This window comes from Dermatophagoides pteronyssinus, unplaced genomic scaffold (assembly GCF_027571235.1).
Source record: "Dermatophagoides pteronyssinus isolate colony J.1.1.1.1 unplaced genomic scaffold, Derpt_VIB-CSIC_2022.12 sq0007, whole genome shotgun sequence".
Classification (NCBI taxonomy): domain Eukaryota; kingdom Metazoa; phylum Arthropoda; class Arachnida; order Sarcoptiformes; family Pyroglyphidae; genus Dermatophagoides; species Dermatophagoides pteronyssinus.
In genome coordinates, this window is record NW_027461531.1 from 1,357,346 (window position 1) to 1,378,722 (window position 21,377).

Genomic DNA, 21,377 nt, shown 5'->3' on the forward strand with positions numbered 1-21,377 from the left:
AAAAAATCGTTGATCAAAGTCAGAAAAAAATTTATCTTTTCAATTAAAACCCATCCATTTGCATATTTTCACCCGAATTCATTGAATACGGGTTTTTTTTTGTTTTGTTTTGTCTCATCCTTTTTCTTGTCACCATTTTCGATTAATATTATTATAATCATCATTTATTCTATTGCTAACCAACCTAACCTTTTTAGATGTAGATGAAAATTTTTTTTGTAATCAACAATGTTATTGTTATCACTCTTTTTTTATTCTCACACACTCTGCACCGATCCATTCAATGTAAACACAAATAAAATAAAATGAAAATAATAAAAAAAAATTATCAGATTTGTTGATTGTAAAACAGGAAAAACAAAACCAAATTATTAATGAACTAAAAATTTATTATTACTATTTGACATAGGTTATGGAACATATTGAAAGATGTTTGTTTTTTTTGCATAACAAATAGTTTAAATAAACTTTGACTATATACAGTTCAAATCTAAAATATTATTATTATTAAATGATGATGATGAAAATACGGTTCATTTCCTTCAATGATATATCAATGATAATAATTCATTTATGATTCCTTTCTCTCCCCCCCCGAATTCAATCCGTCAAATATTTTTGTTATATAAAATTCAACTTGTTTAAAACATTCCTACTACTATTCATTCATGCATCCATATTATACATGAAATATATTTAATTCAAAATCGGTTCACATATTGTTTCCAATAAAGTTGAATATATCATATCAAAAAAAAAAATATCATAAAAATATACATCATCATCATATAGTTGAAATGAAATGAAAAAAACGACATATACAACGGGTATATTATTTTTAGCTGTTTTTAGTTGCTGTTGATGACGAAACATACAGCATACCATAAAACCCCTTTTTTCCCTTCACACACCCCGTTCAATTTTTTCCATACATACCTCAGAAAAAAAGCTGTTTGGATTTTTTGCTTTTGCTTTTTCTCTTATTCATTCTTGGTCCCCTTTTTTTCTCATGAGTTACTTTCCCCATCATTTTTTTAAATATTCACTTGATGTTGAAAAAATATATGAAAGAATTCTATATGTTTTTATATATGTCTAGAATTATAAAGTGTCTATGACTTGACAAACAATGAAAAAAAAAGATCATGTATAGATTGGAACATGCGTTACATATGAAAAAAATGAATTGAAATAAAATCCCATTGCATTTTGACACTAACAACAACAACAACGACGGTGGTAGTAATATTTGCGCGTGGTCAACTATAGAATTTTTGAGAATTCTGCAACAAACAAAACCAAAAACGATTGATGTGTTCACTGTCCTTTTTTTTAACCATGGTTTTTCACTATACTTCTTCCATTTTCTTTCATCCAATTTAGTTGACGCATCGTTTTTATTTTATTTTTATCTGAACCTATCACAATTTTTTAGAATATAAAAGAAAAGGAGTGATACCTCCTCTTACACAAGGCACTTTTTTCCCCAATGGCTATGGATCATTTTATTCGAACTGAGCAGCCGTATTTCATTCAACATTACATACATTCCTTGACATTGTCCTGAAATTATCCAATTTTCATTATATACACGCAGACACACCAGAACACCACTATAGCAAGTTCCAGAAAAAAATTCTCACTGTTGGGTTCCATCAACTTTACACTATTTTCAGTTTTATATTATTTTTGTTTTTTTCTTTTCTTTTCTTTTTTACCACATACATTTTTTCTATGGTGAATTGAACTCATTGAAATCTTATATCATTATAGCTATATCCTATGGTCTGAACCATCGGATGCTCATATTCCGGTCTTCAATGATGATGATGATGATGATGAGCCTAACCGTTTGTTAGTGGTGGAAGCATTTTTTCAAGAATTGAACAAACGTACGACACTCCTAGTCAACGTTTTGTTTCACTGTTTTGGATTTGTTAATATTTCGTTGTTTTTTTCATGTCTGTTTTTCTTCGTCGTTGAAACATCATGGCAATGGCCATATATTCACTTCTTGTTCATTTGATGCCTAGTATCCGGATGTGTTGGATAATAGTTCCAGTTTTTTGTTGTTTCTGCTTTTCAAAAAATTTAAAAAAAATATTTTCATTTATAAGTGCTCTTTGATGAATGTTTTTGTGTGTGCGTGTTATATGTGTTTTTGTGTATTTTCTTTCAATATCCTCACGCCGAATTTGATTTCGAACAAACAACAAAAGAAAAAAAATTGTCCTGAAAATTTTGTTAAATCAAATCCCAAATATGTCATCAAATTGATCAACCCAAAAAATATACCGACCATTTTATTGATTTTCACGTCTGCAATTTCAATCGTAACCCGATAGGAAACCAAAATAATTTATCATGCCGAAATAATTATGACAATTATAAATATCGTCTGCACAACTCATCTTTTTCAAAATTAGTGTTAAATAAAAGAAGAAGATTTATTTCTTTTATGATTTTTCTTTTCTATTCTATTATCATCTATTATTATCACTATATTTTCAATTATTGTTTATTTTCATTTCATTTTGAAATTTTTTGTTTTTGTTTTTGTTTTCACACTCGCTTACATAATTTCAACACTGTCCTATTGCATCAAATTTCATTTTGTTTTTTCTTATTCAATTTCATTCGTTTGTTTTTCTTTCGGTTGCTGCTGCATTTCAAACATTTCAATTTTTTGTTCAAATAAAAAGAAAGAATTCATGCATTAAATTCTGGATCCATTTTTTTTTTGTTGATAATCGTTATGATTTGTTTCAATTGCTTCTATGATTTTTTTTCTCTATTTGATTTTCTCTTTTAGTTTTGTCTGTTTTTATTTTTATTTTTATAAATGTGATGTGTTCAATTTCATACTTGAAAAATTCATACCCACACAGACACTACTAAATCTGTCCATCTTCTTTCCTAAAATCAGTCCTAGTTTTTTTTTCAATATCAATTCCATAATAATAATAATATTTTTTCAATTTTTCCAATGTTAAAAACTAAACTATCTGTTATATGAATGCATTTTTTTCCTATCTCTGTAATCAGTCATTGTTGTATTACTACTATATAAAAAGATTTGTATCTATCATTATTAACCAAGAAACAAAAAAAAAACCAAGAAGTGTGAGAAGTTCCCGAGAACATTGTTTTTTTGAAAAACGACGAATCCTCTCTCTCTCTCTCTCTCTCTCTCTCTCTCTCTCTCTCTCTCTCTCTCTCTCTCTCTCTCTCTCTCTCTTTCTCTAAAGGCGACTACATACATACAAACACAAGAATCCAAGTACATATACTAAGATCCAGAATTCAAGAATTCCGAATCAGAATCTGTATTATTGCCAATAATAAAAATAACAACAACAACAAGAATAATGACAACAGCAGTGGTAGTTTTTTATTTTATAAAATAAATAGTAAGAATCATAAGATAACCAACAAAAAAATCATCTTATTTTGATATTTGTTATTTTTTTCATTGTCAAAATGTGTAAACATATCACATATATTTTGACTATTTAAACACATGAAATTGTAATGGATATAATTCAATTTCGGGCTAAATTTTTTGTTTCATATTATGCATGATTAACTTGAATTAGCTTTTTGTTCTGTATAGAATAAAGAATTTTAAAATGTTAAAAACTTAATCAAATTTGCTTTACAAAAACAATTCTGTGGTCACCATTATCATTATCATAATCGTCATCATTATAATCATCAACAGCTAAAACATAATAGAAATGAAAATGATTTTTAACGATCATCAAGATAATGTTTTGTAAATGTGTTTGTGTATATAAATGTGTATGTGTGTGTGTGTTTGTTTCATTTTATAACATTTATTTAACTAATGTTACAAATTTTCAAACAATATTCGATTGTAGATGACCATCGACCAACATCATCGTAATCATCATCTTAATCACGAATTTGAGCTTTAAGAAAAAAAAACAAAACAAACAAGAAAAAAGTCTCTTCGTTTCCTTATCATTTCAGCTGTCCAGACTTAAATAGAGAGCTGGACGGAGAACTGATAAGGGCAGGGAAAGACTACAAACTTCGTTATTGTTTTTTTTTCTTCATTCAATATAATCATCAAATGATCAATGATCATCATCTAGACAAAAAAATTTTCTGGTGATGATGATCATGATGTTAAGCATTTTTGAGTAATTTTTTCCCAATTTTTTTTCCTGTTCACTATTTTTGAAACACATTCCATTCCGCTTGCGTTCATTCAACTCTTTTTGTATTACTGTTCAAATCTTTTTCTTATTCTTGATTCTATCACTAAATCCCTCACACACACACACGCATTCAAACAAAATCAATCGAATCTTTTTTCTTTTTTTTTATGTAACAAAAAGTTTCACTTTAATACGCCCATTCACTTAATATTTTTTTCTTCTTTTTTTTTCAATAGATTCTGGTCATTATGGACTATGATTAAAGCTTTCATGGTTAAAGCTGCCTGTCATTTCTTCATATGACATGATGATGATGGACAAATCAGATATTTGGGTAGAATATTCGTTTTCAAAACACAATCGTCGATTATATATTGATTTTATACATCAATTTATCCATTTATTCATCTACAAATTGAAGTAAAATAACAAAATACGAAAAAAAAACAAATGAAATAAATTGTGCATTTTCTAGTTTCATTTTATTTTTTTATTCATACGTTTTTGTAGTTGTTGACAGGGTTTTCACATTCCTTATTTTTTTACATCACAATGTGGTTTGATTTTCATTTGAAATGTGTCTTTTTTTCGTGTACGTTTATCAACAAATACTTATTTATTTATTTGTCCATTATTATTCTGTTGGAATTTTAACATTTCTTGTTTTTTTCTTGTTGTTTTTATTCTATCCAATTTGATTTGTATTCATACTTGATTCGTGGAATTTTTTATTTTATTTCATTTCTATTTGTGTGGTCAATAAAAAAAACGACATACGACGAGTTTGGAATTTCATTTTGTTTTGTTCTTATTCCGTTTTATCATCAAATAGGATACAAATTTCATCGGAGAAATTTTTCCTATATGAATTAAAAAACAAACATTTGATGATAGTTGTTGTAACATCTATTCATTACTATGACAAGTAAATAAATAACATTTACTTACAAATATACTCATTATATACATCATTGTTAATTACGATCAAGTTTTTTTTTGTCTATTTATTTAATCTATTTTGATCCAATCAATGACAATCATTGAAATTAGACACTTAGTATGGTTAAAAAAAGGTAAGTCTATTAATCATTGAAGAATTCCATTCAATATAATCTTATTTCTATTGTCAACCATTGATGTTATTTGTTCGTAAATGATGATGATGATAATAATAATAATTGGCCGTTGGATATGATCATCATTGAAAATAAACTATAGTTAATTATTTAATGTATAGGATTCTCGATCATTTATTATTATTATTATTTAATGTATTTTGTATTGAATAAAACCACTTTAATAATCATATATGAATGAATGAATATTTGACCATATTTTCTCAATTGACAATAATAATAATGATCGAATTATTTGTTAATTCATTCTTTTGATTGTATTATAGTTATTCATCTATTCATCTATAGCCTTGAATGTCAGAATTTATTCATTCATTCATTTTATTCAAACCAATTTGTTTGTATGTGAATGATGAATTGATTTCTTTTCTTTTATTCTTCATATCCAATTTGTTCATTTTTTTTCTTTTTCGTTTTTGTTTTGATGTTTGAACATCAGTATTCCGACAATGCATTGGTATTGTAGACAAACATTTCAATGGCCAATAGCTTCTGTATTCTCTTCTATAGTCTATGATTTAAATCCAAAATCGAGCGGGTAAAATGCTAAAATGAATAAACAAACAACATTAACAACAAAAACAACAACGACACACACATAAAAATTTGAATACAAAATCGGAAAACGTGTACAATGATTGTGATTTATTAATGTTTCAAGCTTGTGGTATTTTCGTGATCTTTCTTCCTCTCTCAACAATATTACAATATATTTTCGATCTATGGACAACTTATTTGTTTATTCATTCAACCAAAAAGCAAAAACAAAAACAAAAAAACGGACTTAAACCAATGTCATTTTCATTCACAATGTTATTTCCACGTTTGTTGTCTCTGTTAAGTACGATATATTCGATTAATGATGTTTCCGTCAAAGTCGATCAGTCGATTTGAAAGATTGAATAGAAATTTTCGTTTTACTATTTTTTTTTCTGTTTCATTCAATTCATTCATTCAGGTTTTTTCCGGTTTTATATTCCCCGGATGAAGCAATGTATGTGCACCTGAACAATAACAACAGCAACAACAACAGCTAAATTGTCACAATTGCTTTAAAGCCAGAAAATTTCTATTAATCATCTTTTTTTTCTATCCTTTCTATTATTATTATCGTCATTTTTCTTTTTTTTTCTCTCTCTCCCTAACACATTGTTTTCCTAAAAATTCCCAAGAATTTATTGGTTTAATTTTTCGTTTTTTTCACTTTGATACTAACAACAAAATATTAATAATAAGAAAAAATATATATCAAAAAAGTTTAATCAAACTTTGAAAAAGACTTTTTTTCTTTAAAGTGTGATTATTGATGAAATACACACAGTCGAATGATATAACCGTCAACCAGAACCAGAATTTACAGAACTAACAGGAAAGAAAAGAGTGAAAAAAAATTTCTATAATGCCGATCATTATTTTTCATTATTGTGAACAATAATAACATGACAACAAAATCATCATCATCATCATCATCCACATAATGCACAAAATAACACGGTCTATACATACAATTGTCATTGCCGATTGTTTTGTTATTTTTTTTTATTTTTTTGATTAATGAAGGATACTTCTTTTATTTTTTGGTTGTTGACAAAGTTTTGTCTCATTTATGGCCATGTGTGTTTAATTTGCGTGTGTGTGCACGCTTGCATCTGCATTCTTTATGAATTCCAAAAAAAAACGACAAAACCAAACATATATAAACGGGTTGAGTGTGTGTGTGTGATGTGTGTTTGATGGAAATATTCGTTTCTTTTTCTGTTGGCTTCATTATTTCATTTATTATTATGTAATTTTTTTTGCAGTGGTTGTTATGAATCTATCATTTCTATACGTAATGTTTTTATGAATAAAAAAATGTCGTTCCAATTGAAACATTCATTACTTGACATTATAATGCGATCGATTATTATAGCTATTTTTTTGATTATTATGATGATTACGATGATGATCGATTCATCTTGTTCTATTCGTAATAATGTTCGATGTGTTTTAAATGGAAATACTCGAAGATGTATTAACGATGGTCCTGGACATCATCATCATCGTAACCAGAATCATAATCCTGATGAATGCAATGTTCGACCCAATTTAAACTTTGATAATGACAACAACAATTTCAATGGTGGCAGATTAGGTGAACCTTATAAACCTTCTCTTTGGCGAAATCGAATTAATAACAATAATAATAATAATAATGTGACAAATCGACCATTGGATTCATGGCCTGGACAAAATCATTGGAATTCAAATCGAATGAATAATCATAATAGTGGTGGTGGTGGCGGTAATAGTCATTCTAATCAAAATAATAATGGCCACGATGGAGATTCATCAAATCAAAATTCCAATCAAGTAAAAAACAATATGAATAATCCGAATAGTAGTAATAATGGCGTTAATTCTAACAAAAACAATAACAACAAAAACAATGGCAATAGTAATAATAAAGATATCACTACAACTGAATCAATCAATGATATTGAAAAATTTTTAGTTGGTCGTCGAAAACGTCGTCGTCGACGACGTCGTAATGCATTGTGGATGAATCCAAGCCTTTTTATTCATCGTGGAATTGGCCGTAGTTTATCGAATGGCTATATTCATAATAGTGATGATGACAATGAAACAAACGATGATTATGAAAATAACAATAATGAAATGAGTGATCATGGAGTTTATGATCGAAATAATGGCAATAATAACAATAATAATCATTATTATAATAATCGATTTAATGGAATTCGAACGAATAATATTCGAGATTATTGGGATCGTTTTGGCAATGGTATCGATCACGAACAACAACGTGATCGTCAACGTGATTCATCATCATCATCATCGATGATGAATAATCAACAATATCCGATTCGGCCATTCTTTTCATTACAACAAACACGAACAACATTTCCATCATCAAGACGTTCTTTTCGTTGGTTTTGATAAAAAATCTGATTTAAAATTATAAAAAAAAACATTTATAAACATATAACTAACAAAATCATACACTTCATAGAACAACAATGCAAATGAATTCATTTGTTATTATCATTGAAATTTTCCATTTCCATAATACATTCTTTTCCACTATAAATTCGTGAACAAAAAAAAACAAATAAATGAATTCGGTACAAAGAAATTAATCTGAGTTTGGCGCATCAATTTGATTATAGATTATTCGAATGTGTCGAATAATGACAAAACAAAAATCAAATTATATTCGAATGTTAATAAAGATTCTTTTTATTGCTAATCGTTTCAATTTATAGCTAAAACAAACGTCTTAATCTTGAACAAAAGAATGAAAAAAAAGATAATTAATCATTTAAATTAATTTCGTATCTTAGGATTATTTTTTTCTTTTCCATTTGTTCTTCAGATTTTTGATCATATAACCGATCAATCTGCTAAATCGATATATCATATAAAGATAAATGTTTACTCCACAATGAAAGGATCATGTTTTCTTTCTTATGAATTCCGAATATAATGATGATCTTTGTGTTTTGTTTATGCAGAATATGATCATTAAATATGATCATTGGTCATTCGGTTGAATCATTTGAATCAGTATATTTATAAAATAGTTTAGATGTTGATTGGTTGCAGTTTTTTTGGTCATATTATTTTATATTATAATCATCAAATTTAAATGCAAATTATATCATTCAAATTGATGATTTTATGAAAAAAATGATTTCCATATATTTTTTCTCTTATGCCCGAAAAAATACCGCCACTAATAACACGCAAATCATTTCGACAACAATAACATCAGCAAAGGAAAGAAACTTGAATTCATTTTATAGGATTTTCATTATTATTTGAAAAAAAAGTATCAACGGCATATTTCTTCCTGTAACATTGAAATTGTATTGGGCATCTGTTTTATATTGTTGTTTTGATGAAAATTGTCCTTTTTGTTGATTTGGTGGACCAATTTATTCACTGCGAACAATCATTCGAGTATTTTTTTTCATCCAATTTTATTTTATTTTCTCGGCGATGCTCTCATCACCATTGTTAAGCGCCAATCTCTTGTCAGGTAAATTTAATGATGATGACGGCAGATTATTATTTTGCATATTATTTTTAGTTATCGCTATTATTTGTAATGATGATGATGACTCTTATTCTAAACAAGTTGAAATGATGATTCGACCAAAACATCAAAACGATTATAGAAAATACGATAATTATATTGAAATCATTTGATTGTTATCAAATTGAAAATATCGATCAATTCAAAAATCTTATCTGTTAGAATTATTGACCTTTCCTTTCAAACTTTTCAAACAAATTGAAATGTGTCGATTACTTTGGTTAAAGTGCATAATGCGGAAACATCTTGATAAATTTGCATATGATGATGATTATTATTCTTTTTTTTTCTTTCTTGAACATCATCATCATCAGGTAAGTCAGTAAGTCAGTCGGTGTAGTAAAATATGTTCACATGAAATTTGCAACATTCTTGAAGATCTGTGTGTCTGTGTGTTTAAGTGACTATCGTTTTTATCTTTGGTTACATTACAGTTGTCGATTTGGCAACTGATTTATCTTCTTTGTTGATAACAATTTCATGTTCACTTTTATATCTTTATTACAAATTGAACAAAACAAGAATTTCATTGATGAATAAATTGTCATATTTTCCCCATTTAATTTGAACAAATTTTTCAGTATTTTTTTCTTTAAAAAATCAATTTTGTATTGTGTAATACAAACAATCAATGGCAAACTAGAACAAAAGGTCGATGAATTTTTTGCTGTTTTTCGTTTTTTTATTCTTGTTTTTCTTTTTTTTCAAAAATTCTCCCATGAGTTATTCATTAAATTCATTTCTACTCTATACCATATGTGTGTGTGTTATATATAGGTTGTATGGACATTATCTTGTCTTTGTGATTGTCATTTGAAGTGATGTTCCGGTTACATAATAATAATATTCATTCAATGAAACAATTAATCATTATTTGAATTCATCGAGTTTTTTCTTTCTGTCTTGTTTGTTAAAGTACATTTCAATTTTCTCTCATGATATTTTTTTATCAAATATAAAAATAATATGTTCCATTACCATCTCGTATATGTTTATTCACAATTCACACCCTCATTTATTCATTCATTGGATGCTACAGCCGTTGTTGTTGTTGTTGATGATGATGATGAGAGTACTCCATTTACCCAATTCCCTTTGTCATTATCATGATTATGAGATAATGTTTATAATTATTTCAAATGATAATAACCAAAAAACAAACAAGCACAACGCATACGTATTCACATCAATTTTCTTAATTACCATACTTTTTTTTGCAAATAGATGGAATCTATTTTAATTTTTTTCCTACATGCAATGATTTAAAATGATAAAACAATATCAACTACAAAAAAATTCATTGTCAATATTAATGTGAAAATTTAAAATTGTAACTTTTATAAGAGGCAAAATTTGAAAAATTTCAAGAAATTGAGAAACAAATGTCTAAACTTTCTTTATGCAACTTTGTGCAACCATTAATATCAATTGAAAAAAACAGTCCGGATAGTGATAATTAATCAAATGAATAGAATACATAATATGATTTTGGTTTATTTTATCAATCCAAATCTAAAGATCAGAATCAAATCCAAGCAAATTATTCATTCATAAAGATTTTGTTTGTTTGAGCTGCCAATGTCAAAATAGGAAATAGACGAAAGATTTTCTACGGTCATGATAATGTTATATCTAGAATAATGATGATGAAGAATTGTTCAATTTTAATTCATTATAAATAATCCGATCTAATAATAATTGATTGATTGATCGGTCGATCGATTCATATAGATTAAAATGTTTGTTCATATTTGGATCTTACTGTTCTTGTGATTATCATTTTTTAAAAAGAGTAGAAAAAAACATTTTGACTATAGGTCATTGTCCAATCAAAGAAGAAGAAAAAGGAAAAATGATAAGGATAAAAAAAGGATAGGTCGGAAAATCTTTTCTACTACCTACTTAATAATAATAATAAAGACCATATAATCTGGATCTGAAATCCTGAATGAAGAAGAAAGTCTGCTCTTCATCTTCATCATCATGATTATGATGATAAAAAGAGTCCGACTTAATCATTCGGTACACCATCATTGATGAATGAATTCGACCACAATGGGTCCAATGTTCTTTAATGTCCATCACATATAAAACATACGATCACATCATTTAGTTATTGTTGTTGAACAATGATGAACACATATCAACCTTGTTCGGATACATTCAAAACTACTTTTTATTGTTGTTAGTGTTTCTAACTTTTCGTGAACAATACCAACAAGAAAATAAAAATTCAAAGAGAAAAGAGAAAAAAGAGAATACTAGACGTTGACCAAGATGATGTTAATATACACATCGTATCGAGGGTATAAATAATAAAGAGTTGGATGAAAAAAATCTTACAATTTACAGAAACGAGAAATTAAAAAAAATTCAACAGCCGACAAACCCGGGATCATCAATTCTTCGAAATCGTTGAATGAGAATTTCATGAGTGTTTTCTATCCATATACTCATATGGGTTCGTCTATAGAAGATCCGAATGACTGAATTGATGCCATACTTTGACTTTTTCTTTTTTCTTGGTTGTTGTTCTTTTTTTTGATTTTAATATTTATGTTGTTGTTATTGGTTGGATGCCCAGTCAAATGGCGGTAAGGAATTGAAATTTTATTGTGATTTTCAAGTTCATTCCATACATTTGAAAATAATTCATCGTATGTGTGTCTGACATTTATTGATATTGTTTGAATTCATCTGATTCTATTATTTCATTTTTCTATCACATTCTTTTAAATGGCAATCCGACGATAACAACAGCAACAACATGATCCTCATAATACATTAATTCTAATGATAATCAACGTCGTAAATTAAGTGTTTTAAGATTTTTTATTTTTCATTCCACATCATAAGGTATCGTATGAGTATGACTTTGGTTGCCTGTGTGTTTCGGTATTGTTCATTAATTTTACTGTATATTCTTGTCTGATTGAAAGAATTTCGTATCGGTCGAATGAACTAACATCACACAATTTTTTTTTGTTGCATTTATTGTCTTTGTCGATTGACGATGAAATTTTGTGTTTACGATTTAAAGTTAATGAACTTAATACGTATCATCATCATAATTTTAATTGTTATATTGTTGTTTTTTGTTATGTAAGTGTCTAAATTGGCGAATTTTTTTTGTCGGTGATAATGATGATGACGATAAAAGTAGTGAAAATGGAATTCCTGATGACATTGATATGTTCAAATAAAACATACATGAAATGACAACAATCTACTTTCAATCTAAATCGAAATCATCATTATCATCATTATGAACGTTAATTGATGTTTGTCCATCTTTTTACGATCGATCTGTTCTTTTTTCCTATTTGATTCGTTCAATTGTTATTTGTTTTTGGTCTGAATGAATGTACAATTTATGAAAGTGTGCGGTGAAAATGTATAGTCAACAAACATCGTTAAATGATAGAAAATTGTTTGCAATACATTTTTCATCATTATCATCGGCGATGGTAATGATTGTCATCATATACCATTCAATATGTTCAATCGTTCAAACATCGGCTGATCAATATTCTATACAACAAACAAGTAAGTTTCTTTCAATTCAACATATACTAAATTTCGATTTTATTCAACCAACATTGATGATTTCAGACCAATCAAAACAGAATTCTAATTGTAATTTCATAACATTTCTCATATATGACGGATATGAGTATGTTATCACAGACAATAAAAATGATTATCAAATACAATCATCAAACTTAATGCCTCGCATATTGACAACAATTGAAAGCAATCTTCATGATTGTCTGAGCTTATGTCGAGATCGTAATGAATGTAATGGAATCAATTATAATGGAGATCAATGTCAATTAATCACCAATATTGATGATGATATTAATCGATTGATTAGATCAAATCATTCTACTACTATTGATATTCATGCCAAAAAGATTTGTATATCAGGTATGATCATCAAAAACAACATGATGAACAAAAGCTTTTTCATCATTTGATTTTTTTACATTCATAGATCAGAATGGTAATTGTGCAGGAAAACCATGGGCTTTTGAAACAGTTATTGGATATACGATGAGTTATCCTACTTATTTTCATAATACAATTGTAAAACGGATCATGATTAAAAATATTGCATCTGTACAAGAATGTAGTGAACGATGTTTAAATGAAATGAATTTTCATTGTCGTTCAGTAGTATACAATGAAATTGATCAACATTGTATTCTGTTCAATATGAATCGTCAGACTATTGGTTCATCGAATCACATCAAAACGGACGGGCTTAAATTTGTGCCAACAATACAATTTACAAAACAAGTACATTATATTGAGAATAAATGCATTGAAGAGCCAAATAAATTTTGTGATTTACGAAAAATCAAAAAATTTAAATTGAAAACAGCCGATTTAATCAAGATGAATGTCAACACACCAAGTGAATGTCGAGAATTATGTCTTTCAAACAGTGTAACTAATCCTTGTAAATCATTTGATTTTGATTCATCTCATGGGATATGTCGTATCAGCCATTTGAATGAAGCGTCGACCTCACATATCATTCAACCATACATCTATGATGAGGACGCGACCATTTTTGAGATATCTACATGTTATAATGGTATTTAATATATTTTAAATTATTTTTTTTTTGTCTAACATGTCAAAAATAATAATAATGAAAATTGCAGTCACTGTTTTATGTCAATCGAAAAAGATGAAAATTCAAATTGAAACATCTAAATTGTTTAGTGGAAAAATTTATGCACAAAATAGGCCACGAAGTTGTATGAATGATATTTTGAATCGATTAGATTTTGAATTATCCATACCATATACCGACGATGATTATACTAATAATACTGCTGATAATGATTTTCTGCAATGTGATACACAACAACCAACGCCTGGTCATTTTACCAATGACATTATCATTCAACACCATGATCTTGTCCTGACGACAAAAGATTTAGCTTTGGGCATTTTTTGTAAATTTGATTTACACAATTCAAGTATTGCTCAAATCGATCTCAAAATACAAGGGTATTAATTTGTTGCAATTTGAAATGATTAAATTCTTTCATTCTTTCGGATCAATCTGTTCAATTCTATTTTTTATTTCTCTTTCTTTCATACAGTGAAATTTCTACTGATAAATTAAAAGGCACGGCCAAACTTCCTGAATTATCATTACATCTAGTAGATCAGATGGGCAAAGATATCGATGAAGTTTCCATTGGTGATATACTTCGTGTACAAATCCGTATGAGTGATGAAGATACTTATGGGATTTTTGTTCGAAATCTCATTGCTAAAGATGATCAAAATCCAAACAATAATTTCACATTAATCGATAATAAAGGGTTCGTTTGGGAATGGATTTAATGTTATGGTTCAATGATTATACTCACGTTTTCTTTTTCTTTTCTTTTTTTTTATAATCAATTCTCATTGAATTTCCTTTCATGACAAATATATATAGCTGCCCGGCCCAAATGAAAATGATGCGCGAAGTTCGTCTACTCAACGAGAATAGAAAAACACTTGAAAGTTATTTAGAGGCTTTTACTTTTACAGGAGGTTCTATCTTAATCATACAAGTTGAAGTAGAAACTTGTCTCGACAAATGCAAACCGGTAATTATTGGTTTTTGGGAAAAAAAATTCAATTCATGTCAATTGTATTGTCTTGTTCGATTGCTTTTATTATAAATTGCTCTTTTCATTTCATTGTTTCACACATATTTTTCCATGCACAGGTTCAATGTCAAGTGGCCAACGGCCGCAGTTATCCAGGTGTTGAGATGGTTACATCGTATGGTCGACGAAAACGTCGTTCCGCATCATCGAATGATGATTATGATGATCAAAATGACATTGGTGAGGTAGTTTCTATGACAAAATTATCAAAATCATTGTTAATACGTAAGAAACGTGAATTTGTTTCAACGGATCTTAAAATAACTGCCGGTATAGATGCAAAACAACATGAAAATGCAAATCGAACACATACTCAAAGAGCACTTGATTCATTCCTTGCACCTTATCAAAAAATATCAATTTCAAGCAAAAATTATCTATGTTTTGAACCAACACATTTATTTGTAATTTGTGTAATTGCGTGCTGTGCACAAATTTCATTATTTTCATTAATTTTTGGCATAATAATTAGAGTAAAAAAAGTTCCCTGCCCGAAACGACATCTGCTCACGTCTAGCCGTATTGGAGCTTCTTCTTGGAATCTAAATCCTTCGACAAATAATTCAAGTACACCGTACAATTATATGAGCTCAATGTAAATCATTTTGGTGAAAATGATAATCCATACATGTATTATATTTACATACACTAAATACAAAAACTATACTTGATTGGATTTTTATACCCTTCGAACTTATTTAAATCTGTGGTTTTAGAATTTTTTCTTTTTTTTAAATAAAATCTCTATTATAAAAAAACAAACGTTATGTGACTTTAATAATAATTCATTTTGTTAGAATTTCTGTATTCAAAGATTTGAAAACTTTTTTTTTATCGCAGAGGATTAAATTCGAAATAAAATTTTATCGCTTAATGAATGATCAAAAACCATACGAAAAGCAAACACTGTTAAGTGTTACTATGATTACAACATCAGTGGTTGACATTATCATATCGTTGTCATGTTTTTTTCTTCGATCAAATACATATTGTATTGAAATGGTTAATCTACATTGGTTATTATTTGTATATTCTAATTTTGTCGGAATAAAAGGTATTCGAATGATTATTGATGAAAAACGAACAACAGCAAAAACAAAAAATTTATCACCATCATTGATGTTTTCAAGATTTGGTTTCATGACTATTCAAATTATGTTATTGATTTTCAGTGATCTTATTTTTCTTTGTTTTTATTTTACCTTTTCATCCTATCAATCTAATCTATTTCAATTGTTAACTTGGATAGTTTATCTTACATTGATCGTACGAATATTTGTTTTGACAATTCAATGGAAACGAATTACAAGTTTGGCCTATTATCAACCGAAATAAAAAAAACATAAATACAGATATTGATAAAAAATAAAATAAATATTTTTCAATTTAAAGTTTTCACATTTGTTTCGAATAAAAGATAGCAACAGGTGTGTTAGGTTATCGACATCGATGCATTGTGAAAATGTTGGCTTCATTGCATTAAATTTGAGAATTTCTCACCTTTCAAATGTTTTGATAATAAAATAAATAACGATTTAAAGTTTAATTCATTTATTATATAATTTTGTAAAGAAAAATCATCAAAAAATTAAGAACTATTTATGTGTGTAAAAAATGAATTTAATTTATAAAAAGACAAAATAATAAAAATTTACAAAATAATAATAGTATAGGCGTGTCAAAAGGAAAGCCGCCTTTGGGTTGGCTGTTGTTGAGCATGATTGATTTGCTGTTGTGAATTTGAACAAAAATGGCTGTGACATTGATTATTATTATTATTATTATTACCAATAACATGTAACAATACATCTTGATTATAAGTTTGAAATATTTTTTCAAGTTTGTCGGCAAAATTAAGTTTATGAAATTGTGATAATAATTGAGTTGTTCGATTGTTGGTATTGGAACAAACATTACATACATTCATTGTTTGGTTCATATCGAAACGGCAACGATTTTTGGAAAAACATCTCAATGTACTTTGTTGATCAAGTATATATTTTAATAGATTTTCGATGATCAACCGTGAATTGACTTGATAGTGCATCAAATCATTTAAAGTGATTTGTATTTTTTGCATTTCATATTCAAGTTTGGTTAATTGTGTTAGAAAACGTAACCTTATTTCATGTTGTCCTTTAGCTGAAATCGAATTGGATTGAATTTTTTCTAATCGATTATCCATTATTCGTATCTTTGCCAACATATCTGCATGGCCAGCAGCATATTGTTCGAGCACATCTTTTATGTCATAAGGTTTGAAGGCTTTGACAAAATCTCTTTTTGATATGCAAAATTTAACGGAAAATACAAAACAAAGGGCATTCATTTCTTTCCAAGTCAATGTTTTGGATTTATTTTTACTTGTTTCGAATCTTTTCCAAAGGACTGATCGAAAACAGTTTAGTGTAGATGATGTATTACCGTTGCCAATATTATATTTACTGCTATTCGATATGCGAATCAATTCTTGCTCGGCGACATAAAATTTCCATGCACTTTGTATCAGACGAGCTGCTGGTTGTTTACGTTTGCTTATTTTTAGTTGTCGTTGTTGCTCTTGTACCTGGACATAAATTATCGATAAATGACAAATATATTAATTAAATTGAACAGTGAAGGCTTACCTTGAGAGCCAAACCAGTTCCAAGGATGCCGGCAGGTAGAGCAAATATCGAAACACCTATTAGCGAACAAATACATGCTAATAGTTTTCCGGTTGATGTTATTGGATACATATCACCATAGCCTATCGTACATAAAGTGATAACCGCCCACCACATCGATGATGCCAGACTATCGAAATCTTTATTTTGATCTTTTTCAACAAAATATATTACAAATGAGATGAGTATTAGGGCTAAGAACCCCATATAGAATACAATGGCCAAATGAATTCGTTGTGAATAAACGACGGACGCCATCATACGCCATGGCCTGAATTTAAAATCCAATCGAACCATTTGAAATATCTGTATAAAACGTACACCTCGTAGCGATGTGATTAATAATTCGCCATGTATATTTGAGATCAACACTGCTAATGAAACTATTATGACACAAAGATCAATAATTCGGATTGGATTTTTGAAAAAACGAATTTTTCCTTTCCATCCTTGATAATAAGAAACACATTCTGACGACCATATACGTGCTAAAAATTCCACGATAAAGAATGTAACTATCATATAATCGATTGTATTGAGTGTTTTGGCCAGAGAATTTCCAAATTCAGCTTTACAAAATCGAGAATAATCATCATATGACAAATCAATATTATTTAAATAACTTACTTGAAGAAGTCGATATAATTGTCAATATGAGACAACAAACAACTGCTAGTGAAACAAATACATGATAGCCGATTGCCCAAGCACCGGTAGGTCTTTGAAGAAAATTATATACTAAAATTCGTTCATTATAGAATGGTACGCCCACTAACGAATGTGGATAGATTGATAGTCGACGATTAGGTGGTGGATAGAAAACTGTATCCAAAGAATTACCACCTTGTTTGAGTTTTCGATATTTATAAATTGTATTATAAAATGAATTTGTTGACGATGATGTTGTAGTGACAGTATTATTGTTGCCATTTTCTTCCAATCCAACTAATGGTTCATTAGATTGATCTTGATCACAAATTCCACCATTTCCTGTAAAAGGTGTTGGTGTTCGAAATTCGACTAAGTCTTCTACTGCCGATTCGATATCGATCCTTGCTGTCACTTGAAAACGAGATTTGGAAAACGACGAATCTTTATCATTATTATTGTCGTTAAAAATGTTCATTTTTTCCAATTTTCATTTAGTTTCTATAAAGCATGAAAAATAAAAAAATATCAGAGTTGAAAATAGATCATTCAAATGTTTTTCCCAGTATTATGTTTTATTGATTTTTTTGTTTATGGCTGATTTCTGGCCGATGACATCATTTGAAATTCAATTTTAGAATACGAAAAAGAAGATATACAAATCATACAGAAATGAAAAATAGAACACATTCACATTAAGTTAATTGGCCTAATGATTATGAGGATGATGATGATGATGATTATTCGAATATTTCTGTTTTGAATTTGATAAAATATCAATTGTATCAAGCCGAATGAATGACATGTATGCTGTTAAGATTCTTTTCATTCGATTTAAGATGAATGGACAACAGATATATATGAAAGTCCATATTTAGTATCGAATGTTTAAAATGATTTTGAAAATTTATCAATTTATAAAAATGCTCTGTAATAGCATTGATTGATTAAATTGAAAAATCTGCACGCACCACACTAATAGAAACGAACATAGTATTTCAGACATTAATTTATAGTTTCATCTTCCTATAGTTTAATTATTCTTTTGTCAATTAAAAATATTGATGGAAACAATTGAAATCGAATTTCTTGCATCGATGACAAAGCAAATATTGCTAAAAAATCAATTATATAATATTTATTTCAATAAAACAAACAATAATGATGTGATGATTTGTCGATCATTATTAACGAAGCAAAAAAAAACAATAAAGAAAAGATTGTCTAATCATCACCATTTTCAATCAAACTGGATGTCCTTTTTAATATGTTTGTTTGGTGAGTATAGGTGAATTATGAGAAATTAATAATAATAATACCTGTATCTTTTGTTTCCATTGGATCACAAGACAAAAAAATGATTTATCGATCAAATCTATTCGAAAACAATAATATTGGCCTCAAAAAAACAAACTTCATGGCCATCACATGTTGATCATCTGACTAAAATAATAAAATAATATCAAAATCCATAAATAAGAAATTGAGAAAAAAAATGTCAAAATTCAATGCCTTTTTTTATGGTTGACTGACCATTCAACTGGCATACAACATACACATCATCACATAAACATAAACACGAACTAGTTTCCGCAATCAATCGAACCGACAAACATTTGATACGATTATGATAATCGAGGAATGATGTATATAAGAATGAATCTTTATCATTTTAAATGTGAAAAAAGATTAGACACGATGACACCAGTATTAAAAAAGTGAATAAAAACAAAACAAAAAAATGGAGGGAAAAGGATTGTCATTAGGGTAGATATGCATAGAAATTTTCAAATTGCCTGATTAGGATGACGAATGCGGAAAATCATCAACATAACAAAACATGGAGATTTTTATAATTATTATTAATAATAATGATGATAATTTTTACAAAGAAAAAACAAAAACATATAAATCCCCAAAATCAACCAGAAATTGATGGTTGATTTCTTTTTTTCTCATATCATCATCATCGTCAAAGTAGTAATAATAATCATAATCATCATCATCATTGCCAGACAATGTTGCTTCCTTGTGAATGAATTTTTTTTTGAATTGAAAATTTAATAACTTACATTTTATTCTGATGATAATTTTGAAAATATTAATTTAATTTATTTTTCGTAAATTTAAAATTCACATCATTCATATATGGTTTGTTAATTCACACAATAAACATCAAATATTGACTAATAATCAACCTTTTTCTAAGTAACATTTCTTTTCAACAAACGAATGTTTGTTTATTTGATTATTATTCCATATGAATTGAATGATAATGTTTATCAATTCTTTTATTATTATTCAACAGATGAAAACAAATTGCCGGAGACAGAGATAGATAGATAGAGAGAGAGAGAGAGAGAGAGAGAGAGAGAGGAAAACCACAAAGCAGACAACAACAACAAAAAATAGCAAATACAGAATTGTTTTCTTCGATATGTTTGTGTAAATATATAAAGCGATGAAAAAAACCAAGTAGACGTAATTGTTGTTGTCGAACAATGACTGAATTCAGACAACAAAAAAACAAATTATCATATTCACACAGTATGAAGAATGAGAAAGAGAGAAAGAGAAAACCAACAACACCAAAGACTGGAAGTCAATCAAGTTGATCTTATCATTTTATAATAACAACAACGACAAAATAGCCAAATCATTAGATCATAAAATGTTCGACCATTCTTGATTTTTTTTCGATTCGGCTGTAATTTTATCGATAAAACCAATCAACGAACGACAATAACAAGTCACATGTTATAAAATTTAAGAACATAAAATTCACTTTTTCTATGGATAAATAGAATGATTGATTGACAGATCAACAAAATAAAAATAAAAAAATATTAAAAATTAATGATTATCAATAACAATATTTGATGATGATGACTAGAGCGAATGGTCAAAACAAATAATTTATGTTTAATGTAAATCCGGAGTTAATATGGGTAGAACAAAAATACATT

At 28.1% G+C, this 21,377-nt stretch overlaps 3 protein-coding genes across 4 annotated transcripts; 2 read left to right on the forward strand and 1 right to left on the reverse strand.

Moving 5' to 3' along the window:
• Positions 1–6,865: 6,865 nt before the first annotated feature.
• On the forward strand, positions 6,866–8,456 carry LOC113793010 (uncharacterized). Its single transcript, XM_027342975.2, has one exon. The coding sequence runs from the start codon at positions 7,163–7,165 to the stop codon at positions 8,258–8,260; it is 1,098 nt and encodes a 365-aa protein (XP_027198776.2). The 5' UTR covers positions 6,866–7,162; the 3' UTR covers positions 8,261–8,456.
• Positions 8,457–11,691: 3,235 nt separating this feature from the next.
• Positions 11,692–16,643, forward strand: LOC113793059 (uncharacterized). Its single transcript, XM_075820625.1, has 8 exons — positions 11,692–12,013; positions 12,180–12,965; positions 13,032–13,346; positions 13,414–14,019; positions 14,090–14,441; positions 14,537–14,761; positions 14,881–15,034; positions 15,157–16,643. The coding sequence occupies exons 2-8, from the start codon at positions 12,812–12,814 to the stop codon at positions 15,694–15,696; spliced, it is 2,346 nt and encodes a 781-aa protein (XP_075676740.1). The 5' UTR covers positions 11,692–12,013; positions 12,180–12,811; the 3' UTR covers positions 15,697–16,643.
• On the reverse strand, positions 16,632–21,224 carry LOC113793056 (potassium voltage-gated channel subfamily KQT member 5-like). Of its 2 annotated transcripts, none has more exons than XM_027343024.2 (4): positions 20,484–21,224; positions 18,391–18,912; positions 17,725–18,332; positions 16,632–17,663 (listed from the first exon to the last, which is right to left on the reverse strand). In XM_027343024.2, the coding sequence occupies exons 2-4, from the start codon at positions 18,887–18,889 to the stop codon at positions 16,776–16,778; spliced, it is 1,995 nt and encodes a 664-aa protein (XP_027198825.1). In that variant the 5' UTR covers positions 18,890–18,912; positions 20,484–21,224; the 3' UTR covers positions 16,632–16,775. The 2 variants fall into 2 exon arrangements, with proteins under 2 accessions (XP_027198825.1, XP_075676741.1); XM_075820626.1 differs by lacking the exon at positions 20,484–21,224 and adding an exon at positions 19,731–20,123.
• Between the last annotated feature and the right edge of the window lie 153 nt (positions 21,225–21,377).

Excerpts from the sequence above, each read along its gene's own strand:
- LOC113793059 (XM_075820625.1), top strand. The coding sequence starts at position 12,812 with ATGTATAGTCAACAAACATCGTTAAATGATAGAAAATTGTTTGCAATA. Across the intron at positions 13,347-13,413 it reads CAAAAAGATTTGTATATCAG|ATCAGAATGGTAATTGTGCA; the intron begins GTATGATCATCA and ends TTACATTCATAG. Across the intron at positions 14,442-14,536 it reads ATCGATCTCAAAATACAAGG|TGAAATTTCTACTGATAAAT; the intron begins GTATTAATTTGT and ends TCTTTCATACAG.
- LOC113793056 (XM_027343024.2), bottom strand. The coding sequence starts at position 18,889 with ATGAACATTTTTAACGACAATAATAATGATAAAGATTCGTCGTTTTCC. Across the intron at positions 18,333-18,390 it reads AATTATATCGACTTCTTCAA|CTGAATTTGGAAATTCTCTG; the intron begins GTAAGTTATTTA and ends GATTTTGTAAAG. Across the intron at positions 17,664-17,724 it reads GAACTGGTTTGGCTCTCAAG|GTACAAGAGCAACAACGACA; the intron begins GTAAGCCTTCAC and ends ATTTATGTCCAG.
- LOC113793010 (XM_027342975.2), top strand. The coding sequence starts at position 7,163 with ATGAATAAAAAAATGTCGTTCCAATTGAAACATTCATTACTTGACATT.